Source organism: Mus musculus, chromosome 17, assembly GCF_000001635.26.
Source record: "Mus musculus strain C57BL/6J chromosome 17, GRCm38.p6 C57BL/6J".
Taxonomy (NCBI): Eukaryota; Metazoa; Chordata; class Mammalia; order Rodentia; family Muridae; genus Mus; species Mus musculus.
Window position 1 is genome coordinate 47,381,419 of NC_000083.6, and position 11,549 is coordinate 47,392,967.

General features: G+C 50.2%; 1 protein-coding gene across 2 annotated transcripts; it reads left to right on the forward strand.

The window, feature by feature from the left end:
• Positions 1-3,275: 3,275 nt before the first annotated feature.
• Positions 3,276-11,549, forward strand: Guca1b (guanylate cyclase activator 1B). Of its 2 annotated transcripts, NM_146079.1 has the most exons (4): positions 3,975-4,278; positions 7,692-7,841; positions 9,563-9,683; positions 10,457-11,549. In NM_146079.1, exons 1-4 carry the CDS (start codon positions 4,072-4,074, stop codon positions 10,582-10,584), a joined length of 606 nt encoding a protein of 201 aa, NP_666191.1. In that variant the 5' UTR covers positions 3,975-4,071; the 3' UTR covers positions 10,585-11,549. The 2 variants fall into 2 exon arrangements, with proteins under 2 accessions (XP_006523525.1, NP_666191.1); XM_006523462.2 differs by lacking the exon at positions 10,457-11,549 and having other exon boundaries at positions 3,276-4,278; positions 9,563-9,983.

Genomic DNA, 11,549 nt, shown 5'->3' on the forward strand with positions numbered 1-11,549 from the left:
CTTGAGTTTGTTTCCTGAAACTGGAAATATACCGGTTTGTTCTGACCTCTACACTCAGTTGTACACACACACAGCCTCAGCTACAAAGTAAGACCTTGTCTTAAAAACAAAATAAGAAAACCCTACTCTGTTGGGTCAGCAAGATGGCTCAGCAGGTAAAGGTGCTTACCACCAAGCCCTGTAGCCTGAATTCAATTCCCAGAACCCCCTGGTGGAAGGAAAGAACTCCTGAAAGTTGTCCTCTGCCCTCCACACACGTGCAGTGGTGTGGACATATGCATGCTCATATATAAAACCTAATTCTATTTTTATGGAGCTTTGAAGAACTCATTTCAGTATATTCAAACCTTCTTCCCTGTTCCCTTCTTTCAATTCCTTTTCCTCACTACGAACAGCTTGACTGGGAGAAGCGTCCTAAGGATGAACAATGACAACAAAGGGAGCACAGAACATACATGGCTCTGGTGGGCCCACTGCTGGCACAGCCCAGAGTGAGGGGACATCACCGCATTTAGGCCTCAGCAAGGCAGGACAGCAGCGTGCAAACTGATAACAAGGCTTCATCTAGGCCTGGCTGGGGCAGTGCGCTCAGCATCTGCGTGCACGCGCTGGCTGGCTGCCTGCAGTCCCTAGGGCTCTCGGGGGTGCCCTGCTCCATGCTTAGCTCCATAAGCCCTTACTATTGTTACACACCTCAAGCAATGCTTCCCCACTATGGGTTCTTAATCCTCTTTAAAGCGATATATTTATGCCTCAGTAGGTCAGCGGTATTTATAGGGCAGGTTATGGGCAGCTGGCCCACTTGAAAACCCAACCGATTTGAGGTTTCTCGGTCAGAGACTACAAGTTGTGTTTCATTCATAGAATTCTCCCTTCCTCCTGGATACTGAAGATTGAACCCAGGACCCTCACACAGGCTAGGAAGAGCTCACTACCAAGTTAAGCCTCTCTCTCTCTCTCTCTCTCTCTCTCTCTCTCTCTCTCTCTCTCTCTCTCTCTCTCTCCAAAAGTTTCACTTAGGCCTCCAACATATACTTTTCTGTGCGTGCCTCCTAAGTGGCTGGGATTATCGACCTACATACAATTCTCTTCTTCTTACAATTACTTAAAAAATTTTTTTTATTTATGTATCTGAGTACACACTGTAATTGTGCAGATAGTTGTGAGCCTTCAAATGGTTGTTGGGAATTGAATTTAGGACTTCTACTCTCTCCAGTCAACCCCACTTGCTTCGGGGGTGGAGGGTTGTATAGCCCACAGGGAGGAGACAGCTTCAGTGAAGGCCAACCTGGCCAAGTGAGGATTACATAGAGAAAGAGAGACAGAGAGGACTGAGCCCCAGGGGAGAAGCACCCGGAGTGCTGAGCCTGCATCAGAAGAAGGAAATGAGCCAGATGACAAAGGAGAAGCACACGGAGCGACAGGTTGCAAGCACAATGGGTTGGGGGATCACTGGATTGATGGAATTAGTGTAAGTGAGTGAAGAAGAGGAGGCACGAGACAGACAGTCGAAGGAGCATGGGGGAGCCCCATGCTTTCACACTGCAGGGTGTTTGGGAGCCCTGCGGGCCTTTCTGGAACAGTGCTAGGCTCCACCGGAGCTTCCTGAGCCAGCTTACTGGGAGTGGACGCCTGAGAAGTTCCATGAGTAACAAATTCCCAGAGATGGCTGCTGTTGGGACCATGGGTGAATGGGGGAGGTGGCCACGCTCTTTAGAGCTAAGTGGGTAGAGGGCAGAAAGGTGGCTCAGTAGGCAAAAGGGCTGGTTGGCACAAACCTGGTGTTCTGAGCTCAGGCTGGCTGCAGTGGTATGTATCTGCTTTCCCGGCACTAGGAGATGGGAAGACAGGAGAGTCTTCTAGAAATTTGCAGGGATAGGAAACAGAACAGCAGAAATAAGAGAGACCCTAAGTCAACGAGGTAAAGGGAGCAGACAACTCCTGCAAATGCCCTCTGACCTCTACGTGCACACGCTGTGTACATGTGTGCCTGTACTCACACAGACCCAAAAGAATTAGCTAAGCAAACAAAAAACAACCGAGGAAGCCAAGGGCCCATGAGTTGGCATGGGCAGGGCCAGTCATTCACTTGGCAGTCATGGGAATGCTGCCTGAGTCAGGGACATCCCTGTTGAAGGACAGAGAGGGAAAAAAGTAAAACAGCAAGGCATGGCTTCAAAGGGACAGACATTTACATTCTTCCTCATTTTTACTTAGGTGTGTGTGTTTGATGGTATGTATATCAGGTGCCTGCAGAAGCCAGAAGAGGCATTGGAGCCCCCTGAAACTGGAATCACAGGCAGTTAGTTGTAAACTGTTCAGTGTGGTTAATGGGAACCCAACTCAGTCTCTTCAGAAGAGTAGAAAGGACTCTTAACTACTGAGCCATCTTCTCCAGCCTTGGGGCAGGTGGTTTGAGGAGGGACAGGGGCCATTGCAGACAACAGTGGGGCACAAGGAAAGCACCAGCCCAAACCTCAGGCCCAGAGAAATGTGGGACATGGGAGAAAACGTGTCTAGTCCTGGAAAGGATGACAGTGGAGGTAGAGGCCTTACCTGGAGACTAATGGTGAGATTCAAAGGAATCAGGGTGTCAGGTGACAAAGATCACTGAGCCATGAGGTCAGGCCAATTCCACAATGAGCATCCATCCCAAGGACAGGCTCACAAGTGTGCACTACTTCACACGGCTTAAAAACCAACATAGGTTCTAATGGGCTGGAGGTATTGCTCAGTGGTTAGGAGCTTGTTCTGCTCTTGTAGAGGACCTGAGTTCCGATATGAGCACACATGTTAGGTGGTTCACAACTGCCTGTGACTCCAGCTCCAAGAGATCTACCGCCCTCTTCTGGCCTCAGTGGGCACTGCACTCTCATGAGCACAACCCTCACCATACACACACACATACATTTTTAAAATAATAAAAACACATTTTTAAAAAAAATAAAATAAGCACAAATGTTGGAGAGATGGCTCAATAATTAAAAAAACACTTGTTCTTGCAGAGTACCCAGATTCAGTTTCCAGCACCCACATGGTGACTCACAATGAATTAACTCCAGTCTGGGGGACCTGACAACCTCTTCTGGCCTCTATGAGCACTGCACACATGTGATGCTACACACACACACACACACACACACACACACACACACTTCTTTACATAAAATAAAAATAAGATCTAGCCAAGCATGGTAGGAAACACCTTTAATCCCAGCACCCAGCATTTGAGAGTTAGAGACGACAGGTAGATCTCTGTGAGTTCAAGGCCTTTCTGGTCTACATAGTGAATTCAAGGCTAGCCAGAACTGCAACGTGAGAACCTGTCTCAAAAAATGAAATCTAAAAGATAGCATAAATATCTACTTTGGTTGTTTTTGTTATTGATGCGGTGGGAGTGGGAGTGTCCCCCTGTGTCAACAGGGCAACCCAGAGTGGTTTTGAACTCGAGACCCTTCTGCTTCTCCAGTGCTGGGATTATAGTCATGAGCAATGAATATGTACTTGATTCAGCATGTAATAACTATGTGCTTGGTCAACCTAGTGAATGTGTAACCGCTGCTTAAAGCAAGGTCATGTGGCCTTTAGTATCAGAGCCCTTGCAGACACTGTGGACCACTCTCCTGGGTCCTGCCCGCGGGTTAGTGCTCAGGAGTGGATGGGAGCAATCACGGAGAGAAGGGCTGGAGAGACGCATCTGTCCTTCAAGATTCAGGCATGGTCTGTAAGGGAGCTGCAGACACTGGTGGACCAAGAGCCCTGCCCCCACCCCACCCCATCCCCCAGGCTCTTACCCTCATAGCCTGCCTCTCACTGGACCTGTGGAGGGGCGAGGCAGAGGAAGCTTAGCTTTCTGGAGGTCAGACCTCCCCAGGAATCTCCTAATGGTCTTTACACCGCTAAGCTGCCCGGGGTCTGCCCCTCCCTTCTGGAGGTCCCTTCACAACCAATCAAGTTCAGTTTCCCCGAGACAGTGAAAGGGCTGCTCAGACCAAGGAGAGAGGAGCCTAAGGTCAGCGGAGGACTTGGAGGAGGTAGCGGGCCTGGCTGAGTCTCTTTCTAAAAGCCGGGATGGGGCAGCAGCTGAGCTGGGAAGAGGCGGAGGCGGCCGGGGAGATGGATGTGGCGGAGTTGCAGGAGTGGTACAAGAAGTTTGTCGTGGAGTGTCCCAGTGGGACGCTCTTCATGCACGAGTTCAAGCGCTTCTTCAAGGTCACGGGCAATGAGGAGGCCAGCCAGTATGTAGAGAGCATGTTCCGAGCCTTCGACAAGAATGGGGTAAGGAACCCAGCAGGGGAGGACCTGTGACCCACCCGTTCAGTGAGACTACAGTTCCGCTCAGCTGCCCTCCTCTCCATCCCTCCTGCCCCCACCCTCCCCGCCGCCCTCCATCATTCGTCCCTCCCTTCTTCTTACTGGCTCCTCACATCTTCCTGAGGGCCGAAGGTCACTGGCACACAGTCTGGGTTTTCTCTGGGCTTTTTAGGCCAAGGCTTTGCAGCAAAAGGACATGCTTTTACAAACCCGATAGAACCTCTGCTGCTCTCAGTACAAGGGAGAGAGAGATCCCAAAGCTCTCTTATCTCAGATCAAGAGCACCTTGCCAGGATCCTTCAGATGGCGGCTGCTCCGTTCTTCCCTCTGGGGGATGCTGGCAGGGGCTTCACTTGCCTGGGAGGAGAGTGGATAGTTGCAAAAGCACTTTCAAGTTTTTAAAAAATATATATGGAAGGGATAGCTGACAGTGTGTGTGTGTGTGTGTGTGTGTGTGTGTGTGTGTGTGTGTGTGTGTGTGTGTGTCTGTGAAGTTGTATAGGTACCCATGGAGGCCAGAAGGGGGCATCAGATACATCAGAGCTAGTTACACATATTTTCAAGCTACCCAATGTAGGGTGGGTGGGTTCCAAACACCAGTCCTCAGATAGACCAGTAAGTACTCTTAATTAACTACTGAGCCTTCTCCTCCATGCTTTAAGTCATGGGGAATTGCACAAATCAAATGCCTTCCAGTGGCACCGGCAGCCAAAAGGCACTGAATTACTTAATGCACAGATAATAATTGTGTGTGTGTGTGTGTGTGAGAGAGAGAGAGAGAGAGAGAGAGAGAGAGAGAGAGAGAGAGAGAGCATGCATCCTTCACGAATGGAGGGGTACACTTGTATGCATACGGAGACCAGAGATTGACCTCAGGTGTCAGTCCCTAGGGCGCAGCCAGCCTGTTTCTGTGACACCATCTCATTACCTAGAGCTCCAACCCCCTCCTGTGTCTATTCTCTCAGCACAGAGACAAACAGTAAGTAGGTGCCACTACAGACAGTGTTTGCAATGATTTTAAATCATATATAGGTGTGTGCATGTGCATGCAGTGCCTGAGGGGACCACAAGAGGGCAGTGTGGTTCCCATGAAACTGGGGTTTACAGGTGGTTATGAACTGCCCGCAGAGGTGCTGAGAAGAGAATTAAGCACCTGCCCTAACTGCTAAGCCTCCAGCCCTGCACCCCGCACCCCCACACCCAGCCTTTGATGTAGGAGCTAGGGAAGGAACTCAGGTCTTCACACTGGCATGGCCAGCGTCTAGTGGACGGAGCCACCTCCCCATTCCTAACTCATGGCAATGCCTTTGAGAAGCCCAGGTCCCTGTTCTCAGCGTCTCTCACTGTCTTCCCAAGTAGCTTGCTTCTCTCTTAATCCTAGGGCGTAAAATCTGTATTCAAATCTCTTAGACTTGAGCTTTGCTTCAGAGAAGTATTTTAATTCAGGGGCTGACGGCATGGCTGAGTGGTTAAGAGCACTTGCTGCCAGCACTCACATGATAGCTCATGACCATCTGTAATCCAGTTCCAGGGCATTCAGAGCCCACTTCTGACCTCCACAGGTACCAGGCACTCTTGTGGTACACATGTGTGCCGGCAAAACAGTTGCACACATAAAATAAAAAAATTAAAAAAAAAAAGAATTATATGGGAAAAAGGGCCTCATTTAAGAGTTTGTCTGGGCCAGTGTCCTGCAGTCCTTTTTATGGTATTGTGTTATGTTGAATTTTTCCCCTTCCCTTTCTCCCTCTTGCTCTGGGCCCATTCACGCCAGCCCCATAAGTTCTTTATTTGTTTCTCATTACGGATGGTTGTGATCCACCATGTGGTTGCTGGGATTTGAACTCATGACCTCCGGAAGAGCAGTCAGTGCTCTTAACCACTGAGCCATTTCAGCAGCCCGATTATTAGTATTAGTATTAGAATTAGAATTAGTATTATTTGAGACAGGGTTTTCCTATCTAGTCCTGGCTAACCTGGAACTCACCATGTAGACCAGGCTGACTTTGAACTCAGAGTTCCACCTGCCTCAGCCTCCTGAGTACTGGGATTAAATACAGGGAACACCACACCTGATGCCCCTGAGGCAGTATATAAATTGCTCTCTGAATTGAGGGGATACATGGGTAATTTGAAGAGACCGTGAGGACGGTGACCCTTGGTGGAGAAGAGCTTGTGCCACACCGACTCAGTGTGAATGCCACTTGATGGAGGGATCAGCCATGTCAGTGGGACCCCAGTCATGAGACACAGGGCACAGAGCCAACTCCAAACCTCCCAGATCCACCCCCTCCTCTTCTCCTCAAAGCTGTAGGAGCCTCACGAGGGAGTGGTGTCATCGATTTTTGTCTAAATTAAATTAAATGACGAGAAAACTGGGGTCATCTGGGTGTGACCCACAATGCTGTACAGCCTCTGGACAGCGTAGCTAGTGTGAGCCCAGCGCAGACAGACCCTGCTTCATCCAATCCAAGAAAGGAAGCCGATTCGCCCGAGTCAGATGTTCACGCCTGCATCTTTTTTTTCTTTTCTTTAATGTACATGGGTGTTTTACTTGCCTGTATGTAAGTCTGAAGATGTCAGATCCCTGCAACAGGAGCTACAGACAGTTGTGAGGTGCCCTGTGGGTGCTGGGAATTGAGCCTAGGTTCTCTGCAAGAGCCAGTGCTCTTACCGCTGAGTCATCTCCCCAGCCCATGTTTGTTTTGAGACAGGGTCTTAAGTCTGACCTAAAACTTGAGATTGCCCCTGCCTCCATCTATCTCCACCTCCACTCTTCCTTGCAATACCCTTCCTGACAGTAGCCTAGGAATGGGGGCGGGGAGGTTGTTTTTGTTTTTTGTTTTTGTTTTTGTTTTAAGAAGATGGGGGCTGGAGAGATGGCTCAAGATTCAGTGGACCCAGGTTTGAATACCAGCAACAACAAGGTGGCTCCCATCCATTCCAGTTTCAGGTGATCCAGTGCCCTCTTCTGACCTCTGTGGGCACCAGGCAGGTGCTGCTCCAAGAAGGAGTGATGTCAGAATGTGCCTCGCAAAGCTGGGGTCATTGTGGAAACTTAATTACGTTGAGAGAGGATACTCTAAGAATATATAATTAGGCCAGATAAGATATTATAAGAAACTCTGGACGAATGATGAACAGATCTCCAGTCCTGGTGGCTTGCCATCTCAGCTACTTGGAAGGGTGAGGTAGAGAGTGAGCAGGGCTCCAGGGGTGGGAACAGTGTGTCCAAAGACACAAAGGTCCCCAGGTATTGCAGGGAAAGGGAACACTTGAGTCTGGGGGACACAGTGTCAATAAGGTTCAACCCGCACTCTGGGGAGGTAAGGCTGGGAATAGGGGTGGGGGGCTCACAGCAAACACACTCAATGCAGGACAACACCATTGACTTCCTGGAGTATGTGGCAGCCCTGAACCTCGTGCTGAGGGGCAGCCTGGAACACAAGCTCAAGTGGACCTTCAAGATCTATGACAAGGACCGAAATGGCTGCATCGACCGCCTGGAACTCCTGGACATTGTGGAGGTCAGTGTCTGTCTGTGGGCTGCCACCCCATCCCATCTACCTCTCATTCCTGGGGTTATGCTTGAAGGTGGCCTGCTCAACAGGGAGCCACCTGGCACTGGCTTGGGAATCACTCATGGTGTGTTATCTATGGGTGTCAAGAAGGCCCAGCTAGCAGAGCAGTGGTGGGGCAAGCCTTTAATCCCAGCACTTGGAAGGCAGAGGCAGAGGGATCTCTGTGAGTTCAAGGTCACCCTGATCTACAAAGCAAGTTCCAGGACAGCCAGAGATGTTACACGGAGAAACCAGTCTCAAAAAACCAAAACCAGCTGGGCGTGGTGGCTCACGCCTTTAATCCCAGCACTCGGGAGGCAGAGGCAGGCGGATTTCTGAGTTCGAGGCCAGCCTGGTCTACAGAGTGAGTTCCAGGACAGCCAGGGCTACACAGAAAAACCCTGTCTTGAAAAACAAAAACAAAATAAAACAGAAAACAACAACAACAATAATAATAAGCATTAATTTGAGAGATGAAACTAAGAAAACCAATCGCCTAAGCAGCCACCTATGGGAATGATTAAAAGAGTAGATTAAACCCAAGGAAATAAAAAACAAGAAACCAAGAAGGTAGAAAGGAAAGCTGGCTGTGAGTGGCCTTGAAGATCACCGGTCAAACCCAGGGTGTCCTCTACAAGGAGCTGCAGGCCAGCCTTTACCTCCAGAGTGAGACTCTGACACACGTGGGAAGCAAACAAGTGCTGGAGAGAACAATTGTGGGTCAAAATTCTCACTGCTGTGGCGGCAGTGTTTGAAGGAAGAAGTTTGAGCAGGCAGGCGGGTTTGGCCCAGTTGCGTTTCACTCTTGCCTTCTCTTGCCCATCACCATGGGCAGATGGGATGAGGCAGCCAGGAAGCAGCCAGGCCAAGCCACACCCATCACAGACACCCACCATCTAGAGACCCTATCTTCTAAGCTTCTACGATCTACCTTCCACGGCCTGCTCAGGTTTTATGTCCGTCAGTGGGTTAAGCCTAAGCCGTTCGTTCCACCCGAACCGTTTTGAGCTAGTTTTGAGCTCTAAAACCCACCTCACCGGCACGGACTGGACATCTAAGCAGCACTCAGTCCAACCAAGCTGACACAAAAGACAGAAAAACTCAAAACTGGTTCTTTTCATGGGATAGAGGGGCATGTGTAGTGTGGATCTGTGGGTTTATTTTTTTAAGCAATCTATGTTCTACTGTTTTATGTGTATCGATAGTTTTCCTGAAGGGGCGATGTGGCACCATGAGTGTGTCGTGCCCTCAGGAGCCAGAGGAGGGGTCAGGTCTCCCAGGACTGGAGTGATGGAGCTGTTAGCCACCATATGGGGCCTAACAATCCAGCCCGGGGCCTCTGGGGAAGCAACCAGTGTTCCTAACCATTGAGTCATCTCTCCACTTTGTAACTGATTCATTCATTAGTGAAGGGTCTCTCATCCTAAAGTCCTTTGATTCCACCAAGTGGACTGGGCCCTCCCACATCCATCATTAGCCAAGAAAATGCCGAATAACTTGCCTACCGGAAGCATTTTCTCAATTGAGGTTCTCCCGCTCTGGTTGACTCTAGCTAGTCAAATGGACCAGCACAGCCAGGTGCTGTGTCACTAAGATGCTCGGCCCAGAGGCCAGTGCTGGGTGGCGGCACTAAGGGACATGGGTCCCTGAGAGTCTGTCAGAGGAACCCAGCTCTTTCTCTCTGGCAGGCGATTTACAAGCTGAAGAAAGCCTGCCGAGCGGAGCTGGATCTGGAACACCAGGGCCAGCTGCTCACGCCCGAGGAGGTGGTGGACAGGATCTTCCTCCTGGTGGACGAGAATGGAGACGGTAAGAGAGATGCAGTCTGCCGGGAAACTGCCCTGTCTGTGCGATATGCCTCCCAAAAGTCCCCCACCCCAACCACCACATCCCTGCTACTGATACACATGTCTGTGAACCGGCTGGAGAAGGATGGCATGAATAGCAAGGGAGCCAAAACGCAGGCGCACACATTTGTAAGAGCACTTCCAAGATTGGCTGGTGAAGGCTGGGCGAGCAAATGAAACTAATCCTCTCATTTTGTTTTATGTTAATGGGCGGGGTTTTTTGTTTTTGTTTTTTATTTGTTTGTTTGTTTGGTTGGTTGGTTTTTTTTTTTGTTTTTTGTTTTGTTTTTTTGTTTTTTTGTTTTTTGGTTTTTTTTGGCCTGCACATATGTCTGAGTAGCAAGTGTGTGCCATGCCCACAGAGGCCAGAAAAGAGTCTCAGATCCCCTAAAACTGGAGTTACAGTTGGGATCCACTATGTGGGTGCTAGGATTTGAACCTGGGTCCTCTGCAAGGGCAGCCAGTACTTTTAACCCTTGAGCCATCTCTTCAGACCCAAATATGTTTTTTAAAAAAGAGAAAAAGTGACCAGAGATGTGCTTCTGTGGATAAAGGCATTGTCACCAAGCCTAATGGCCTGAATGCTCCTTTAGAGAACTGGCAAGCTACATAGAACCCCAGGCTGCAGTCTGGTTTGCAGGAGAGGAGGCCCTCCCCCATAGACCCGTCCTCTGCCTCATGGCCGTCTCTTCCACCCTCCTGTCCTCTGCCTCTGTCTCTCCCACCCTCGCCCAGGCCAGCTGTCTCTGACCGAGTTCATCGAGGGCGCCCGTCGCGATAAGTGGGTAATGAAGATGCTACAAATGGATATCAACCCAGGCTGCTGGATCACGCAGCAGAGGCGGAGAAGCGCCATGTTCTGAGAGCCCAGGGACCCTTCAGGGGCCCACACTCCCCTCCAAGACTCCTCCAGGGTCCCCGGAGTTACATAGCAGGAGGTCTTGTTGGCTGAAGCCTGTTCCCGGTTGGTGTGGACTTCCGCAAGGGGCCAAGCAATGGCTGCTGGATCTGAAGTGGGGTTCAGTCAGTCTCTTCTTCAGGATTCACTAGCATTGTAGGGGTCCCGACGTTACTCTGCTCCACTGCTGCTCCTGGGAGAACTGGGCTTTAACTGGGAGATGTGGGGATCCTACTAATCTTCAGCGGTTCTCAGAGGAAATGGGGCCGGCGAGGGGCGGGGCAAAGGCTGGTAGAACGCAGTCTGGAAAGAAAGCAAGGATGGGGAAGGATCATAACGACCCAGTCCAACCAACCTGAGCACCGGCTGGGGAGGACTCTGCCCAGCTCCTCCCCAGGATGTGCTCACCAAGGATGACAAAGGGGAGGGCTACCTCCGTGATCTTCCGCCCTTAGAGGCCTGGCGGGCTTAGGTGGGGATGTTTCAGGTCTGCTCGGTGTTGCTCCCCAGGTCCTTCTTCTCATCCCGTCTCTAGTGTGAGCCTGCTACCATTTCCATGCCTCCTCAAGGATGGAGACGTCTTCTCTGCATCTCTGGGGTAACCTGGCATTTGAATTCCAGGCCAGACTTTGCCTCCGACAGCTGTTGGACTCCCTAACCTCCTGCAGGTCGACTAGATGGCTTCCAGTTATCCCGCAAATGTCCTTCATGCACCCAATATAGAAGCTAGGCTACCAGGGAACCTCTCTGCCTTTCTCTGCCTCCTTCCATCTGTGCAGCTGGGGAAGTCACCTCAGAGGACAGGAAGTAGGACCAGTGTCACACTAAGTAGGACCAGTGTCACACTTGGCAAATTCTATCTGGAACCTGGTGGATTGTTGGTGTTACCTTGAATAGATATAGATTTCACATTAAAATACAGTCAACTAA